Genomic DNA, 20,029 nt, shown 5'->3' with positions numbered 1-20,029 from the left:
AAACAAACATACAAGTTTGATCAGTTACAAAAATACATCCTAATATACATGTATACATCCAAAAGGACCTACTGTTGATCCATTTTTAACACAAATAACTTTACAAATATATTTTAACTCAAACATCTGAACCAATCAGTGTGATTGTTAGAGAACATAAAGAAAAAGGGAAAAATCCAAAACACAGGGACACCTTTAAAATGTTAAAGGTTTAGAGTACCAGCTCACACCACTCTACCGACCCCAGTCATTTATGTGGCAATGTGTTCACTTTGCGCTCCCTTTTGTATAGGCACTTCCAAAATTTACAAATAGTGTCATATTATGCAGCCAGGGAATTTAAAGTGTTTCAAACACCTCTTATATCATTGCTACCTCCCCATTATGTCTTGCTAACTACCAGTATGTTTTGCTAACTATCAGATGTTAGAACAACAGGAGTTAGATTTGAAAGAATATAAGTGCCTAACTTAGTAATACTGACCCCAAACCATCTGCCTGGGGTTAAAGAATTGATCCATCTTACCAGGAGACAGTTGAAACATTAGAATATATACATAATTTATGTATTATTTATTTACATGTTAATGCTTCTATTATCTAGCTATAACTTAATTAGTTCTACCCAGTCTCAACCCAGGACCATGTACACTATAGTGTAATGTGCCTAACTTAGTAATACTGACCCCAAATCATCTGCCTAGGGTTACAGAATTGATCCATTTTACCAGAAGACAGTTGAATCATTGAAATATATATACGTAATTTATGTATTATTTATTTACATGTTAATGCTTCTATTATCTAGCTATAAATTAATTAGTCCTACCCAGTCTCAACCCAGGACCCTGTACACTATAGTGCAATGTACCACTACACCATGTGAGCTGTAGCTCTTTAGAGTATGCCGAGTCTGGTACATGAAAGTACTTGTTGTGAGTGAACTGTAATAAAAGAAAACTGCTGTTCCCAAAACATCCCCCACAATACTATGGGCCTTTAAGTTGTATGTATATCGACCCACGACTGAAAAACACAGACCAACGTTCCCACTGACTTGCTCGGAGGCCGCGAAAGCCATCTGATTACTTAACCAGCTACACTCAACTAAATCCCTTAAGCACCTTCCACCCTTATCTCATTTCCTTCCAATCAACCCTCCCACCGTTTAACCCTTTCACCTCGCCAACCCATTGAACTCCCATTAATATCAACCTAACACCCCTCAAAGATGTCCCTGGACAACTTGGCTTGTTGTCAAGCCTCATTTATAGCTGATCTTAAACAAATAGCCTTATATAAAAGATGCATTTGATGATTCTAGAATAACTGAATTAAAACATCAGGTGTCACTAAACATTATTTTCCCTGGATTTAATAGTCCTGGATCTTGGTATTTGTACCATCACAAATAGAGGCTTTCTAGTTTTTCTGCTATCTGAAGCAGAGGTGGACAGAAAAATAATATGATTGCAATCATTTTAAAGAATTCAATCTGAGGTTACAAAACCATAAGAAATAAAGAACACACAATACAATATTTGATAAACTAGCTGTACCAACTTATCCTGTGTCACAGGACACGCAACTCTGACCACTCAAATGTATTATAAAATTACTTTATTTAAAATAATGAGATTTGAAAACACATTTCTACTACTAATATCATGCCATCAGTTGACTGTCATTATGCATCATTTTCCATTACTATATGAACTATTGTCCAGATAAGTCACATCTGAACTTTTATTCACAACTCCTACTGATATCAACCTCAGAGACATCTTTCAGAATGACACAGTGGAATCTTAGTTGGATATTGCAGCCTAATAAAAATGTTAGTCTTTTTTCATGAATTCCACACAGAGGAAATACAACTTTTCAAAATGAGTTACTGAAAATAACACTGAACCTGATGAAAATGAGAATTACCTTTTTGGTAGTGATCTCAGTGTTGACCATATTAGAAATTTTAACAGACTCTCACACAATAAGAATATTTTTTCATCCCTCATTCCTTTTTTTAAGTTAAATTAGTAGGATTTAAAGATAATGGCAACTGTATGTTAGACAAAAAGCAGACATTCGTTTGATCGGACTGTCCCTTTATTTTTTGCATAGATTATAATTGTGTATCTTTCTGTCATTAATACCACAATGGATTGAACTAGAAATTCTGAAAGTATTTTGAGCAGAATATAAAAAAATGATAATGTTTATTAAAAATCTGAAAATTATAACATTTGTACAACTGACAACATATGTCTCTGAAGATCTGCTACAGACTCATTTTTTACAACAAACTGTGATCATGCAAAGGTGTAGCCAGAAACTTGTGTTGTGTACTCCCCATCTCCTACTGTTGTTTTTTTTTTTAACTTTCAAGAACATATTTTATTCAACAGCAATACATTAGATATTTTCTACAGTGCAGATGCATGGTACAAATTATTTTACACCAGTAGCTATTCATTGTAATTCTAAATCTAATCCAGTATTTACCTTTATCAAATTCTGGATTAGTGCTAAATAAAACATTTTCACATACCATATAGCTGACACACCCCTGCAATCAAACACTGTCCTAAAGGATCTAGGCACTGTTGTTGATAATGCCTTATTGTTTGACCATTCTGTCTCCACAATAGTTCAGGAAGCCTTTTATCTGGCTCATTAATTTCCAAAGGCATCTCCATTAGATCCATTTTACTCAAATCTCATCAAACAGTTTATTGAATACAGTGAACTTTTTGGTATGTGTTTGTTTAAACATATCATTCAGTTGAACAAATAACAGAGATTCATAACTAAAAAGATCAGTGGCCTCAAAAATCTTTGTTATTAGGATGGACTGGTAGCCCTCTCTCTGGACGTGATCTCATATAGACTCCTTTTATAGAGATCGTTGTCTAGCCTTTTGAGCCCTGTAAGATTCAACCCTCTTTGACCTCTTGTTCTTTCACAGAAGAAATACCTGGTAAATAAGACAGATTGGCATGACATTTCTGTACCCCAGTATGCAAACTTCCACTATATATTAAGCAGAATAACAGCCTTGCCACTTTCAAGGTTAACCTACACAACTGGATAGGCAGTCTCATATTTTCTGTCATCTATTTTATCTTATATATTGAGGCTAGATGGAACTTTTGAATACAGGGCTTTGGCTGGGCCTGTAATGGTCCACAGACTGATTGCTTAGTGCTTGTCCATAAACCTAAATTTTCATGTTATTTTGGTAGCTTGAAAATAGCTCTCTAAATGTGGTAAATCCAAGCCCCCTCACTCCATTCCACCAACATTCCCAAATATTTTTTTTCTAGAACTGTAAAACCTGCTTGTCCCACATATGGAACAAGGGGTACCTTAAACATCTTCATAGCGATGATTTTGCAATCTAAGTTGGTGTGTGCCATTTTTCATTTTTCAAAGTTTGAATTATCTTATCTTTGGTTTCCTGCAACATCTCTTTTGCAGTTTGCTCTGTGTTCTCTCAAATCCAGATTCCAAGATAATTCATATTCTTATGTCCTGAATGGAATGGGAAGGCCTGTATTAATTTATATGGTGCATGGAATTGATTACAACTGCCTTTGCTTTATTTATATGTATTTTTATATTCATCTATTGCTGAAGTATGTCAAAGAATACCAGGAAAAGTTTTACTTGCTGCCTACCATTAGATTTTGCTGTTCCATTTGTTAGGTTCCCCTCACTGTTGTTCTGGTTCTGATTTCTGCAGCTCTGGTTTCTTCTGTCCGCTAGGATCTTCTATAAGGCTTTTAATGCCTGATCCAAAGCCAGGTAAGTCTTAGTCCACGAGGGGTAGAACATTCTTAATATGGCTGAATACATTCATTTAAAACATATGCTGTATGATTGCATCTTTGAATTGCAAGGTAATACTGTTTTCTCTGCTGATTATTCATTGCACAGTAATTGTTACCTATACAAATATTACATTTCTTACCTTTAGCTCAATTCATTTTTCTACAGTAAGTTGGAGATCTGTTTTTTTTTTTTTTGTGCATGCCTCTGGAAATTCACAGGAATGTTCTGTGGTGTATTCTTTAATAGAGAATTTGAAATCCATACCCTGTGAGGTCTTTATATGAGTGTCTTATTTGGTTATGGCAATCCAATGGCTTAAACAGTTTTTCACATATGCTTTGCAGTCTGGGATTTTCATAAATTGCAAATGTTTCCTTCTTGATTAATGCTCTAGTTCTACCAGCTTCATTTTCAGGTCTCCTTGCTTGGCTTCTAATTCTGTTACCTTTTCTTTTATTTTCCATTTCATTTTTCTGCAACTAACGTATGTTATCTGAATGCTTTGGTATTTTTTTCATCCAAATTTGTACTTATTTTCATCACCTTAATGTACAGCCAATTCATTTTTTTCTCCAGACTTGAGATCCAGCTTGCCTTTGCCATCACTCTCTTAGTTCAACTCCTTTACTGGGCTGCAGTACAAGGCTTTCCAATGCCAGGCCTCTTTTTATGCCTTATAATATTGCATTTTTCAGCTTGCCAGACAGATTTCTGCTTCTGACAAGCTATTTTTCTAGCTTAATTAGTCATTTTACCAGCTTTTTCACAAGTTTTTGGGGTTTCCCACACAGTGTGCTCGATATTAAGCCATCCTCACAGCTGCCACCATATTAAAAATCCTAGCCATCTCTTATTGTTTAGTCAAGCACCACTTCATTTAATTGTGCCACTCTGTGACAGCAATCATTTTTTTTTGTAATTTAACCATAAAACAATGCAATTATTTCATTATGCAATAAAATGGAACAGCTACAATTTGTTTCCCACATTTAAAACATAGAGAACTATCACCACACTCAGAATAGTATATGTTTATATATCTGTTTATATATATATATATATATATATATATATATCTGTTTATATATTTATTAACTATATAGAATAATCAAATACTTTTATAATCAGAGCCATGTGAATTTACTTCTTAAACATTAACAGTGAAGGTGCCTTTCCAAACTCTAAAATTGGTGAAGGCAATCCACAAATTTAAACCCAACAATACACTAAAGGCAAACTAACACAAACCTAACAGAGTGGGGGGCATGATCACATGGGTATAAGATATAAGTGGCATTAAAGTAATCTGGAGTTGGGCTAAGTAGAGCTTTTAAAGTTAACTGATTTGCCTTTGAAAGTTATTTCCACTTGAGTAGGGACTGCTTGAAAGTAAACAGTGCTAAAAATATATTTTCATGCAGACTTACTGTTTAAAAGACTTTGCACCAGTCTGTCATTTGCCATATTAAATACAGATCAACTAATGCACAGAATACTGAAGTAGTTAATTAGTGCACAATAAAGGTACGCATAAAGGTGATGTAGTGGGCAAACATGTGAATCATTAAAACTAAAACAAAACTCTGATAAAATGATAGTTCAGATTAAATCATCATTAAAGAATCTTGAGAAATGATTTCCTGTTCTGTTTGGAATTCAAAGGGCTGTTGATAAAAACTAAAAGTATCAAGGACTGGGATTGTGCAAAATACAGATGATTATGATTAGCACTCTGATCGTAACCACATTATTATGTGCCCAAGACATGGATGCCAAGAAATTCACCTCAAGAGTAATACTCGAGAGGTAAATCTTGGCTTACGTGTCCAAAACACATGCTACAGGGTTATGATTGGATCTCCAATCGTAATAGTTTGTAGTGCATGGTGTTTTATTTGCTCCATATACTAAGGGTTATAGAAAAAGAGAAAGAAAAATGCGAAGCCTTTAGCAAGCACTTGTAAGCAGCACACTTATTAACCTATTTGTTTAGTATTCATGGCTGGGGCAAAGGACCAAAAGCAGGGAGAGTTTTTAGCTACTGCTTTAATTCAATAAAAATGTTAATAAAACATCAGGGTTTGCATCAGTATGAATTTCTGAACAATAAGAAGGGTTAAACGTTGTTTCTAACGTTTGTGACAGAACGTAATCCTTTCTGATTTGCCAGAAAATAAAAGAAGTTTACATGGGAAAGGGCACCTATGAGCTGACCTCAGTGCCATTTCATAGGCAGGCATAGCTGTCAGAAATGACTCTACTCTTGCTGCTGATGTTTATATGGTCAGCACTGTATTAACTTCTTAGCATGAGACCCAATAGTAGCGGCACTTAGAAAGATACTTAAAAATTGTTAAGCGTATTTCCAAGTACTGTTACTATCATGTCTCATTTTAGAATAGGGCTTATTTAGCTTGTCATTTTCTCGATGTTGGACCACAATCATGGTACTCTATGCACTGCAGTTTCTTTTACCAAAAGGAGTTGTGCCAGTGTGCAGAGAGTTCTTCGTTTTATTTGATTTTTTAAATTCTTTAATCTACCTCATCTCCCAAACTTCTTGTAAGAGCATATTGAGGCGGGTGGGGGTATTTTAAAATGACTTGTTCTAGTGAATAGCTGTTCTAAAAGAAAGCTGCTAATAATGCGGCCATGTGCCTTAGCGCTCATGGACTGGCACTGTTTCCAATCATTTATTTCCTCTAGAGCAGTTTTGCCAGAATGCAGAGTTCTTCATTTTATTTGTTTTTGAAAACATTTTTATTTACCGAATTTCTTGATTATTTATTTTGCACTGGGGTGGGGGTGCAGAATAAAAGGACTAATTTTAATAACAGCGATGTGCATTGATAGGCCCTTAAAGTTAGTGTGAAAATGAAGATGCAAAGATATGCTTTGCATGTCTTTGTGTGTTCAGCGTAGGAGGGGAAAGGGTGGTATTTCTGATAACTTTGATTGCTTGTGGTAAAAATAGAAGAGATGGATTCGTATTGTCTTGCAGACTTGTTAGAGAAAAGTTATTTAAATGTTTAGGCTACAAGATGTACGGAGTTTGGATGGATTCAAGGTATCTAAAATGGGTGTTGTGTTTGAAGTGTGGCAATAGTGAGACAAATAAATTAAAATTCCTCAGTGATATAGGTGTATAAACTTTTCAAGAAAGAGAATATAGTCACATCTTTCTGCTATTAAGATACAGGAAAGTTCAAACTTTAACAGCATTTGGAATGAGTCGACTTGGTATAAATACAGAGGCAAGAAGACTTAGCGTTAAAAGGATTGGAGATTATGAATAAAGAGAAACATGATGGGAATCAAACACTGAATGATAGAAGTACTGAACAGTGATTTGATAATATGATGGGAATATTTGGTTAATAATACAGAACAGTTACCAAGAGTTGGAGTAAAGATAGGATGATATAACTGACCCTGAGGAAGAAACCCAAGGTGTACGTAAAAAGAGGTGAATAAGGACACTGAAGGATATAGCCTAGACAGTATGGTAATGTAGGTTAAACAAGTTAAAAAATGTCCATTAAAATAACAGAACCCCAGATTTTAATTTTAGAGGCTGCTGTCTTGAGAAAGGAGTTAAAAATGTTAACTAGAGCTAATAAGGGAAGTGTTACTGTAACTAATTTAGGAGAATGCAAAATGAGAGATATTATGACTGCAGTACTTATTTTATTTAATTTAAGAAAGCAGAATGATTTGATAGTATTATTGGGGGTTACTTAGATGTTGGAAAAACAGATGTTGGTAGTTTTGAATTGGAAGAAAAATGTAATAACACTGAGTGAAACATTGAGTTTTAAACTGCATTCCTGTGACATATTATAGTAAGGAATTGTTAGACAATTTAGTAATATAACAAAAAGGGAACATGTGAAGGTATATGAAAATTAATTTGCTTGCTTGGGAGACATGTTTACAACATATGTTTGTTTTATTAAAACAGGGGATAGGGACAGAAAAAAATGAGTAAAGGAACTTCTTTAAAATGCTTCCTAAGTAATGCAAGAAGTTTAAATAATAAGGTTGTGGGTAGCAAGGAAAATGGATGAATACTATGATATTATTATGTTGACTAAAACACTGTTTATTGATCTAAACAAACCAGCTGAGATCCCAGGATATAATTGACATCATACATATAAAGATAATAAAAGAGTAGGGGGTGTGCTAATATATGTCAATAAAAATCATAGCATATCTCAGTGTAAACCCTAATGCAATGTCATACTTGTCTTATTTTATCCAGTAATAAATATGAAATTTTTGTGATGAGCATAGTTTAGGTTAAATTAGACTGGAAAGCTTAATTGTGTTATAGACTTCAGAACCAAGAAAGCTGTGGCTAGATGTATTTAATGCAGCTTTATTGATTAGAATTTGTGTTGGCTATGATATATAAGTTAATCTGAATGATTCTAATATATACTGTGAGGGATTTACAATAACTAAGATACTTTTAGCAGTTCAAGTAGAATTAGCATGGGACACGGATATATTCAAATTTGAAAGAATCTGCTAGAGGGAATAATATTTTAGATGTTGTATGGGCTCTGCTTGAAACACTGACTTCCTGAATGCCAAGTTGAAAGGATGGAAAAATGTTCAAAATATTGAAGGATAAAAGAAAAAAAAAAAAACTGTAATTGTTTTTTTGCAGGGGGTCTCCTGCACCCTCCTTGATGTAGGTGGAGAGACAAGACCCCTATATGTCCCAAGCTAATATATATATATATATATATATATATATATATATATATATATATATATATATGTATACATATGGATCTACTTCATATCACTGAAATTTCATAACATAAAATTTCATCACATTGAGACCAAAACATCTAAATCCCAAAACACTGAAAACCGAAAAAAATTGAACACTCAGAATATTGAAAGTATGCTTCATAACATTGAAAACTACAATGCATATGTAAATAACATCCTTTCCACATATAACAACACATTACAAACACACTTTCTACAACATTTCTGCAGGGGGCAAGCCCCCCTGAACCCCCATGTTGGGGGCTCTGCCTCCCACACACCCCTGTAAATTAAATATACCAACTCCAAGATTGCACTACAGTGGAAAAAAGTTAATTTCCTTAACTTTTTTTCGACTGTAGTTCGATCTTGAAGTTGGTATATTTAATTTACAGGGGTGTGGGGGCTCAGGGGGTCTTGCCCCCCCTGCAGAAATGTAGTAGAAAGTGTGTTTGTTAGTTAGGTGTTGTTGTAGGTGGGGGGGGGTCTTATTTTCTTATGCAATGTAGTTTTCAATGTTATGAAGCACAGTTTCAGTGTTCTGAGTTTTCAATGTTTTGGGTTTTCAGTGTTTTGGGATTTAGATGTTTTGGTCTCAATTTTATGAAATTCAACATTATGAAATCTCAATGTTATGAAGTAGACCTATATATATATATATATATATATATATATATATATATATATATATATATATATAATGTCAACTCCATAGACAAACCAAATCAAACAAGAGAGAAATCTCCCCAAAAAGTTAATGATTGCTGGCAGAAACATAGAATCTGCAACAACAATGGCTTCCTATGAGAAACAGTGTTTATCATTATGCATTTAATCTTATTTTTCCCTACATGGTACTGATGTTAAAATAATTTCACCTTGGGCAGCTGTAGGGGAGCCGTTATAGGGATAAATGTAAAAAGGAAGGTTAGGGATAAAAAAATACATCTTGAACCCTGTGGCTTAGAACATATGTGCATCTCTTGGGTGGTAATAAATTTAAATAGTTTCTGCATGAAACTAAATTAAGAAAAGCTAAGCAACTTTATAAACAATTATAGAGGAGTTAAAGAGTTTGAAGAGGGAAGAACTAATGCTAGGTAAAGATATTACAGTTTTTTGGGAGATTATTCATTCCTTTTTAATTTGATTGATCAATATTTGATTTGATTGATCAATAGGTCCTAAGTGAGAAGGATGAAGGTGAAAGCTTAAAACTTATTTTATATGGTGGACTAAAAAATGGATAAGTTAAAAAATCATTTGTAGATAGTATTTCAAAGGGCTTCTAGTTTAAAAATATTTTGAGGTATCGGAAAGAGAACAGCACTCTAAGGAAACAAACACATGGTGATAATGGAAAACATGAGCAGAAGCTGTCTAGTTGCACGTTGACTAAGAAAAGGTATTTGGTAAGCATTTGATAAAGTGTAAGGGCACTTATGGCACCAGTATTAGTTTTATATTTAATAAGGTTCTAATGTCTGATCAGAATCAACTATTGATTACGTTTGTTGACATGTTCACAGAGGTGTCTGGACATTACCAGAAAATAGAGAATGATTTTGAAGTTAATGTTACAGACAATTGTTCAATAACAGATGAATAGGAAATGATTAAGGCACTAAATACCATCAGACCAGATACATCTGTGGGGTTAGATGTCTTAAATAGCCGTTTTAATTTACTGTTTTAGTCCAGTGATCGTTATGTTTTGGTTTGTAACATGATTTTGGAAGAAAGCTGTCATAATTCCAACACCAAAAGTGGGATCTTTAACATCATTTGCTAATTATCATCCTAATAGCCTAACATGTATTTTAGGGAAATATTTTGAGAGAGTGCTCTGTGATAAGATGACATAGGAGTAGGTCAAAGTTATGATATATATCAACATGGGTTTTTGGTAGGGCACACCTGCATACCCACTTTGGTAAATTTTTACCAGCCAGTTTGGGAGGCAATGGACAAGGGACTCGCAGTTAAAGTGAAGTATCTTCATTTGGCAAGGACATTTGACTTAGTACCCCAAGGAGGGATTATGAGAATATTGTCCAAGTTTAATGTTAATGGATTTGTTATTGGATGGATAAGAAATTGTTTGGAAGGAGAAGCTGTTGAGCTAGGCTAGAGAATTCTGTCTTAAATAAGAAAAACATTATTGTTGGGACCAATGTTCAGTGCTTGGGATAAAGATGTTTGCAATGTTTATGTCATATTTTCTCGTGCAGGAAGTAGTTTGAGTCAGTAAGCTTGTAGATGACACTGAGCTGGGGGCAGTTGTTACCATTACGAATAAAGAGGCTACACTACAGGGATATTTAGATAAAAACTGAGGTTTGGTCAAGGAAATATATTTTTTAATGTTATGAAATCTAAGGTTCTTTGTTTTGTAAATAATAATCATACATATTCATATGCAAAGATAGAACTTTGATTCTTTAGTAGAATGAGGACTGCAAACTTATTGCTGACAGGTACACATGCTTTGATGCAAATTTATTGTTGGCCTTAAGGAAAAGTTATATTACTATTAAAGATATTCTTTTTAGTATCTCAAGTGGGGATAAGGATGTTCTACTACTATTGTATACGGCAATAGTGTGACCAAATATTGAATATTGTCTGGCAGCTTGTGGATATAGCATAGGTATGATTTGCAGGATAGAAAGACTTCAAAGACGTATTCAAACCAAATTAGTAAGACAAGGCACATGAGCTATCTATAGAATTGTAAGAGGCAACCTTGTATTGATCGTTAAGTATAAAAATAACACTGCAATGGGAACAAAACTGGGAGTTGAGTCTAACACTCATAGTCGAAAAGTAAGACTTGTTGGTGAATGATTTGGTGTGACAAAGATACCTAAAGAAAAAAAAAACATTTATATAAAAGCTGGAATACTGTGGAATGTTGTTCAGTTAAGCATAGGAAAGGTGGATCGCTTGCACCTATTTAAAAAGGAATTGGATGAACTAGTTGGGAATGGGGTAAACTCTTAGAAGGCCTTAAGTGTTTTGGCAGGCAAACACATTGAACATTGAACTGCAGCTGCTGTTTCCGCAATGCATATCCAATCTAATCAGTCACAGATAATGAAATGCAGATAATATTGATGCTACCAAAAACACCAGTGGAAAGCAAAGTTTTAATAAAACATGGCTAAGTAAACGTTAAGAGAGCACTCATTGAAGCTTTCTTTTCTTTAAAATAGCATTGATGGAACATCAAGAATTTGTTAAATATACTTGAGAAATCATAACATTATGGCAAAAGCACAAATTGTATGGATATATAAGTTTTATATCCACATATTTTGTTAACCTTCATATGCAATGAGTGTCTCTTTTGTATCATGAGGTTTAGTTCAGGCTGAACCAGTAACCATGCTGACGTACTTCATGGAATAGGCATATACCACATCATGCATTGCTTTATGGTTTATACTGAGGTATGCTATGATTTAGGCTATATTTGTGTAGCCAATGTTATTGAGGTAACACTTTCTTCTGAATATCTGCCCTGTAGCTCCTTATTTGCTGTGCATGTATATGTTTTAAAAATGTCTGAATTAACAGAGAGTAAGGCTGTAAGTGGAATTATATTATGCTTGATTGTTAGCTATATAGTATGAAATCAGCAAATAGGAACCAGTGTACAGGAGTTATTTTTTTCTACCGTAATTCCATTAACTGCAGACATCGCAGGAGCTTTTCTCAAGTTCTGTCATCTTGCATTGATGGAATGCTCTCAATGTGAACAGAACAGTATTATCAGATAATCTCATGCATTATTATGCAAGTTGTTGTCTTCTGTTGCCTTATTAAAACGTTATTACAAATACTTTTGAGGCCAATACAAAACACAACAGCTACAGTGTTTGCTTGTTAAATTGATAATGTTCAGGCAGAATGTGATGACTTTGATTTTGCTGAGTTGCATGCGATGTTCATGTACTTTTTGGGAAAAAAGATAATTTTGAAGATGCATCACTGCGTACATGTTTAGCGTGTTAACTGGACTGAAGTATAAGAGTCAGATGTATAATAATGTGCAATATGTCTTTTTCATTTTAGGGTGTCGGGGAACCTCCACTCTTTCTTTCATCTTCAGTGTTCTTTGCTATTAAGGATGCAATTGCTTTTGCCAGAGCTGACTCAGGAATCACTGGACCTTTCAGACTTGATAGCCCTGCTACCCCAGAAAGAATACGCAATGCCTGTGTTGACCAGTTCACCAAAATGGTATGTACTGTTTTATAATAACTAATAACTGACATCTTCATAGACCTATCACACATACACAAGTCCAATCATAACATGAGTACCCACTCAAGGAATTTCAATCTCTTTTGGAGTATAACTATAACATGTTGGAGGAAGAGGTATGCATCACAAAAAATACCTTGTCCATGGAACAGTCTTACTGTGCACATAAAGTAAAGCACTTCTCTTACTCCATTCAGATGGAATTTGAACAAATAATTGGAACCCACAAACTCATCCCTTGTTTAGCTCTTTTGTCCATCATGGGTAGGGGCAACAAGTAGACGTTTCAACATATTCTTGTCCTGCCTGCATCTGGGTGATTTGTACACAAAATAAAAGGGTTAAAAACTACCATGGGAATGTAAGGATAGGCTTCTTAAGATCCTAACAAATCAATAGTCTGGTAAGTGCCTATGAACCTATCAGCTTCAAAAATGCTACAATTATGAGTGAAATGCTGCTGTGAATCTGTTTGCAAAAGCAAACAAAAATGCAGATGAATTGTTAAGAAGAAGACATGTTTGACTTTTCCTTAGTCTGCATGGATTATCTCTGTAGCTCCAATAAGGGTCATCGCACCTGCAGCTGTCAAGCATGACCACTTTTGTCACCATCCATACTGGTCAATTCCCTGTGCAGAGAATCTGCAGTGTGCCTGGCTTAATATATTTGAATATGCCCCCTTGAGGGTCATGCAGATAAGGTATTCTCAGAAGTGTAGCTAGGATGGGGTGAAGGCAGCAGCCACCCTAGGCATAATGTGTTATTGTGAGCACTGAGACAGCAGCCTTTTTCTATTTTTTTGCTCCTCACATCAAGAAGATATGAAGGCATGACATGGACGATGAGTCACCAGTCAAAAAAGGGACCTTTTAATTTAATTTAATTTTATTTTATGTATTTATTATTTTTTTGCTCCTCAACTTGGTGTTGAGGCATGCCAAATTGGGGAGCACCAGTTGACCCAGCTATGTGTTGATAGTAGCCCTATCATTCTAGGCCCTTTTTTATTGAGTGCTGAGGCCAAAGTCCTTACTCTATTCAGTTTGCCAGGCAAAGCTGTAAGAGTATTATTCAGTATTCAGGCCTTAATCAGATCCCTAAATACACTGCATTGCACGCTAGACTATTGTAAAGGCTCACCTTGCTAACGTTTGTGTAGGATGTGTGTGCTTCATTCAAACTGGCTGGCTATTTTCCTTGGCAAAAGTTAGTGGAGGTACTGAGGAATCAGTAATGGTGTAGCTGTCTGAGCTAATGCCAACTGCCATGGTGTAGCTGTCTGAGCTAGTGCCAACTGCCACTCCCCAGTCAGCTGAAGAGCAAAAAAAGGTCTCCTAAGGAGCACCAGGTCCTCTGTACACCTCAATTCAAAGATGAGTGAGGAGCACAAATGTTCTATTTTTAAAACTGTAGCAAACTACTATAGCAAGCAGCTTGCTACAATAGAATTGCTACCATATTACACAAGTAGAAAAAAGCTATTTTTAAGTAAAATATTAAAAATAACAGGATAGTAAATTGAAAATTACTTGAGGTACATCATGTATCCTCTTACAGAATAATAAAACAGATTTATCTGGATTTATGAATGTAATCAACATTTCTAGTAATGGAGGTACCTTTAGATGTACAAAAAATGGAATGATACTTTATTATCATATAAATAATCATCCTTACAGAATGGTATTCTCGACACTGAATGTGTTTTACATTGTAGAAATTGAGGAGTACCACACTACAACATTTGAGTTCCATGATTTATTCTCAGACAAAACAGATTATAGATATATGTACAAAATCTTATGCAAAGCAGTTTGAGTCTGAGTAACATCCAGGTAGCCTCAGATACTGAAATCAAATTAGATTATATTGAAAAAGAACTAAGCAAACAGGTCCCAAACAAAGCATAGGGAGGAGACAGAATTAGTTATAATGACCTGAGTACACTTTTGTATGAACATACAGTACCCTTATATCTGTTGTTCACCAGGCCATTTAAATACAGGGAGATTTCTCAAGACTGGAGACATACAGCTGTTAAACCTATCTTTAAGGACAAGGGGAGTAGGATAACCCCATAGTCATATAGACCAATAAGTTTTCTTTCCTATTGTAGAAATGTAATGGTGAAGGTTATGTTGTATGAATTATTTTCAGAATTGGAAATGTAGTACTTGAAACCATATATCAGCATGCATATGCTTTAAACTGATTTATAACCACATGCAACATAATGCTCTATAACAATATAATAACAGCTGTAAATGAAAAACTGTGCTGTGATGTCACTTATATAGACTTAACTTCAGCATTCGATAGGGTCATATACAAAACACTGATCAATAAATTAGAACAACTAGGTATTTATGTACTCTTTTTAAGATGGATACCTGCATGGCTTACAAATAGGACATGATAAGTATCATACAGCAACTGGACAAGTGAAATCCTTGGTTACAGTCAGGGTGTCCCACAGGACAATGCCCTAGGGTCCATACCTGTTTAGGTTGTATATTTCAGATCTATTTTTTTTTCATCTGAGGATTTTTACAGTCTGTATGCAGATGACTTAAAAATGGGTAAACTGATTACATGTGTTACAGATAGTGCATGTCAGCAAAAGAATTTGATTAAATTGACCATTTGGGCACAGGAGAATAGTATACTGATAAATACATCAAAAACTAAGCATATGATATTTGGGAGACATAGAATGAAAGATGAATATTTAATACAGCACACAGTGATTGAAACTGCAGACTCATTTAAGGACCTGGGTATATGGGTATGAGTTTTTCTAATCGTATCAACCAATTGGATAATGATAGTTATTGAGCTACAGCTTGTATAAACATTTTTATAAAGTCTAGGAAAATCACAAATGATGAAATCATTTTTGTTAGTAACATTAGACCCAAACTTGAGTGTGGAATAACAATATGGAAACATAAGAAAACAAACATGGCTAAATTGGGAACAGTACAGAGAAAGAGCCCAAAGTCATGCATGGATATGAAAATTTAAGTTATAATGAAAGACTAAAATATGTGAACTTGTACAGTGTTTTATATAGACATTTAAGAGGAGACCTTATTCAAGTATTTAGGACATTTCGATACAACTGCCTCTGGGAATGTTTGGGGTTTTCAAAACATGGCACAGATTCATCAGATTCGTCAGACAGCCTTTATAGAAGATTATATAGGAATGAGATGGTTCTGTGCGAGAGTAACTGATGCATGGAATATACTAAATTACATTAAAGCAAGCACTAGTTTGGGTATTTTTAAGAATTACCTAGACACTTATTATAGGAATAATGATTTCAGAATACTGGCATGCTAGAAGGGCATCATTTCCCATGCCTGAAATATTTGCATGTATTAGGAAATAAATTAGTAATTTATCTGCGCAAATAAAATAACGCATTCTAATTTGGAGTGCTTTCATTTCCACAGTGTCCTTCAGCGAATCCTGGGACTTTCAAGCCATGGGCTGTGCAAGTGTGAACAAATATAGAAAAGACAAAGAAAATCATGATTCCGAACATAACCTGTTAAGCCACAAGAATGACACATAAATGAAATTCAGAACAAGCCATATTAAACAGTACAATATTATGGACATTTATCAGTATTGTGGCTAGAAAGGATCTATTCTATTATTGTACAAATGCAGGAAAATGCATTAGTTATACATGTACTTGAGTGCATAGCAAACTTTATTGTAAATTGTACTGGAAAGTATTCTATTTCCAAAGTTATCTAAACACGCATCTTCTTTTGAGAATTGCTTTCATTACTGCATACTTATGCAAAGCTGCCTTTCATGTATACAACAATTAATAATTGTTAACAGTATATGCATGTGTATATGTGTGTGTGTGTGTGTGTGTATGAATATGTATGTGTGTATATATATATATATATATATATATATATATATATATATATATATATATATATATATATATATATATATATATATATATATATACACACACATACATGCATATATTTATATCTATGTATGTATATATTACAATATTACAAAACATGGTGATCATAGTACACAATGTGCTTTTATTAATGGAGCAGATCATTTAAATAACTACAGTTTAGTTAATCCTTTCTGCACTTGGTAAAGAGAAAATAATGACAGTAACCTCAACTGCATTTCAGAAACAAATTGCTTGTTAACTTTTAAAGTAAAGTATACAATGTAAATAAAAAAACTGTAATCCATTATTTCTATTACAATTTGCATAATTCAAGTACTGTTTTAATTTCATTGTTTTATTTTTATTTTGTAGGTGATTTTCTATTAACTGAAATGGGGTCACGTTTGAACTGAGCTATAGTTTCTGAATTGGTTAGCAGTTATATTCACGTGAATAATGTTATAATTTTCAGGAATCCAAAACAACTGATTGTTTAAGCAAAATGCAATGCCAACTCACAAACATTTTTGATTGCCTGCAAACAGTTATAGCTTTTGATCCAGCATTAAATTGTTTTAGAATATTAGCATCCAAGAATTATAGTTTCAGTATGGAAAAACATGTATGTATATAGGTGTGTTTATACATATTGCTTATGAGATTAATGCACTATGTCAGGCTAAATTCCCTTAATAGTCACAGGCTAACACCTCCAGAATGATCATTTATTTGTTCTAAATTACTATCTGGTGAACAGATAGCATCCTTCTTTAGACATAATGGCATGCTTCCCTAGAATTTAAAACCACCTAAGGTTATTTGCAAGTGATGAGTTAGGACTTTTTACATCTATTTAAATAATCTTAGTTCTAGATTGTCTGTAATAATATTGACACTGAATTATTTTTTAGAAACAACTTAATTAATTTCTGTTACTAGTACTACAGAATCTCTTGAATATTTAGTGACTCTCACCTCACCCTGCAACTTATCACTGTTGTCCTCTCAGAATTAGTACAAAAAGTGCCACAATGCTTAAATGGAGCCTTTTTATTAATGCAACTGCAAAATCGGCTATTTCTTTATTAAAGTAATCATTAGTATATTTCAGTTCTTTCAATATTACCAGTAAGTCACTATTCCTTAAAGTCAGACTTTGGTATAGCAGTTCATGTAGAATTACTATTCAGATAGTGTCTCCCCATACAATATTACTTTTTATATGATCCAGATATAAGAGGATATTTAAATATCCCATGCAATATTACTTTTTATATGATCCAGATATAAGAGGATATTTAAATATCATTCCATGGGTGTCTGTTAAGTAATGCATATGAACCATACAGTTAAGCATTCTGGAGAAATAATTACCTTTCTGCATGAAGCCGGGAGATGCAGTATCATGAGAAATACTAGTGTAATGAATAACAAAGCAAGCAAGGCTTTATACAAATTACTGAGTGAGAGGTTGTCAGTGGAGTATAATAATTATACAGTTTGTCTTTTTTATTGTAAAATAACAGAAAAGCTGGCTGTATATGAATACGTTTTTATGCCTGAGATACTCTGTTGCCCAGACCTTTACTCTTTACTAAGAAAGAGCAATCAGCAGAAAATGAGAGGAACATGGGAAACCAGCATAACTGCTTGCACTGTTCCTGGAAAGGTATAGATGTCAACAGTACTGTAATTTTTCTATAACTGAGGAGACTGTCATAATGAAATGATTGATATAAAAAGAAAAAAAATGGCCAGCACCAGCAGCAGTTTAAAATGTGTAACCAGCACTGAAGAAGGCGTTGGAGAAAACGGTATGCTGGTGTTCTTGTTTGTCTAGTAACATTCACTTTAAATAAAAGGATTTTTACACTGCTGCTGGTGCTGACCATTTTTTCTTTTTCTTATTGAGTTTGTTATTTTGGCTGAGCACAGTTGTCATACTTGCATGCTCTTTAGATTGTGACTTGATATAAAAAGAAACCAGTGAGTCCCAGATGCAGAAATAGCCAGTATTAGTGAATGTGGACATGCACTTCTCTCCAGTTCTAGCCTGAAAAAAATATACCTTTAGTATGCCTTGTGAGATAGCAAGACTTCCTTTGATAATGTACATAAAAAATTGCTGTTGGCATTTTATTATTTATATATATATATATATATATATATATATATATATATATATATATATATAAAATCATATAATCCCCGGGATTCATGAAGCTTGGCGTAAGGCTGGCGGTAGGCTTGTGCCGGCAGTGCGGCGTGAAGATGGCGCACTAGCACCAAATGCATATTAATGAAGGCGCACTGCCGCCATAGGCACGTGCATAGGAAAGGAGCGCGAGTGCATAAGGCGTGTCGAAGTGCCGCACGGAGGTGTGGAAATGCCAGCTGTTGACGTGCAACCTAAAATGCTTGCATATAACAACTTGCAAGATAGTAATCACATCTGTCAGTGTCCGTGGATACTGAAATGTATGCAAAGCATGCAAGATAGTTCCTGCAAACACAAAATGAAGAAGCAAACACAAATGCATGGTAAGGAATAACGGGTCCCTATCCCGCGAACAAATGACATGGAAAACCGTGTGCCTGTAGTCCAATGCAGTGTAGATAGCTATACCAAGTGGAAGTGAAACGCATCATAAGTTAGCACACCGCCAATAGGTACGTCCAGCCCAATGTTTAGGGTCACCAGCTGACCCATAGTGTGAGGGAGGGTACACAGCTGGGCAGATGTGTCCATACAAAATACATGATAAATGTACATATCTAGTGACCGTATGACCAAATCATATCCCACAAGGCATGTAATAGTCACATACAAAATGTATGTCCGTATTTCACATACCAAATGTGACAGGAAATAGAATAAGCATGTAAATGAAACAGAAGGAGCATATAAACTGCTACAATAATAAGGCAACATGTAGGCTGAAAGGAACAGTATTATCCATACCGTTGACTGTGGGTACGTGTTGTCCAGTACATTCGGATATGTGTCCGGAATATATCCCATCCTGGACATAGGAAAAGGTGGCATCCTACCAATGATTAGAACAGTCTGCCAAAATCCGCACATCAGCGGTACAAGCCAAACTTGTCAGGATGTGTCACAGTTGAACGGGTATTACCTGGGTATACCAACCATGTAATGAAAGTTAAGTATGGGCGTGTACCTATGTGCATGAGGTATAG

At 34.6% G+C, this 20,029-nt stretch overlaps 1 protein-coding gene across 1 annotated transcript in view; it reads left to right on the top strand.

Annotated features, from left to right (window-relative positions):
• LOC122791686 (xanthine dehydrogenase/oxidase-like) overlaps nucleotides 1–16,792 on the top strand; it is a 1,688,659-nt gene extending 1,671,867 nt beyond the window's left edge. The window contains exons 36-37 of the mRNA XM_044059558.1: nucleotides 12,694–12,861; nucleotides 16,347–16,792. Coding sequence (XP_043915493.1) covers nucleotides 12,694–12,861; nucleotides 16,347–16,397 — 219 coding nt within the window. The 3' untranslated portion in view covers nucleotides 16,398–16,792. The remainder of the gene's footprint in view (nucleotides 1–12,693; nucleotides 12,862–16,346) is intronic.
• The last annotated feature ends 3,237 nt before the right edge of the window (nucleotides 16,793–20,029 follow it).

The sequence above is a fragment of the Protopterus annectens genome, chromosome 1.part2 (assembly GCF_019279795.1).
Source record: "Protopterus annectens isolate FY-2018-M chromosome 1.part2, PAN1.0, whole genome shotgun sequence".
Lineage (NCBI taxonomy): Eukaryota > Metazoa > Chordata > Ceratodontiformes > Protopteridae > Protopterus > Protopterus annectens.
This window is presented reverse-complemented; position numbering and strand designations above follow the sequence as displayed.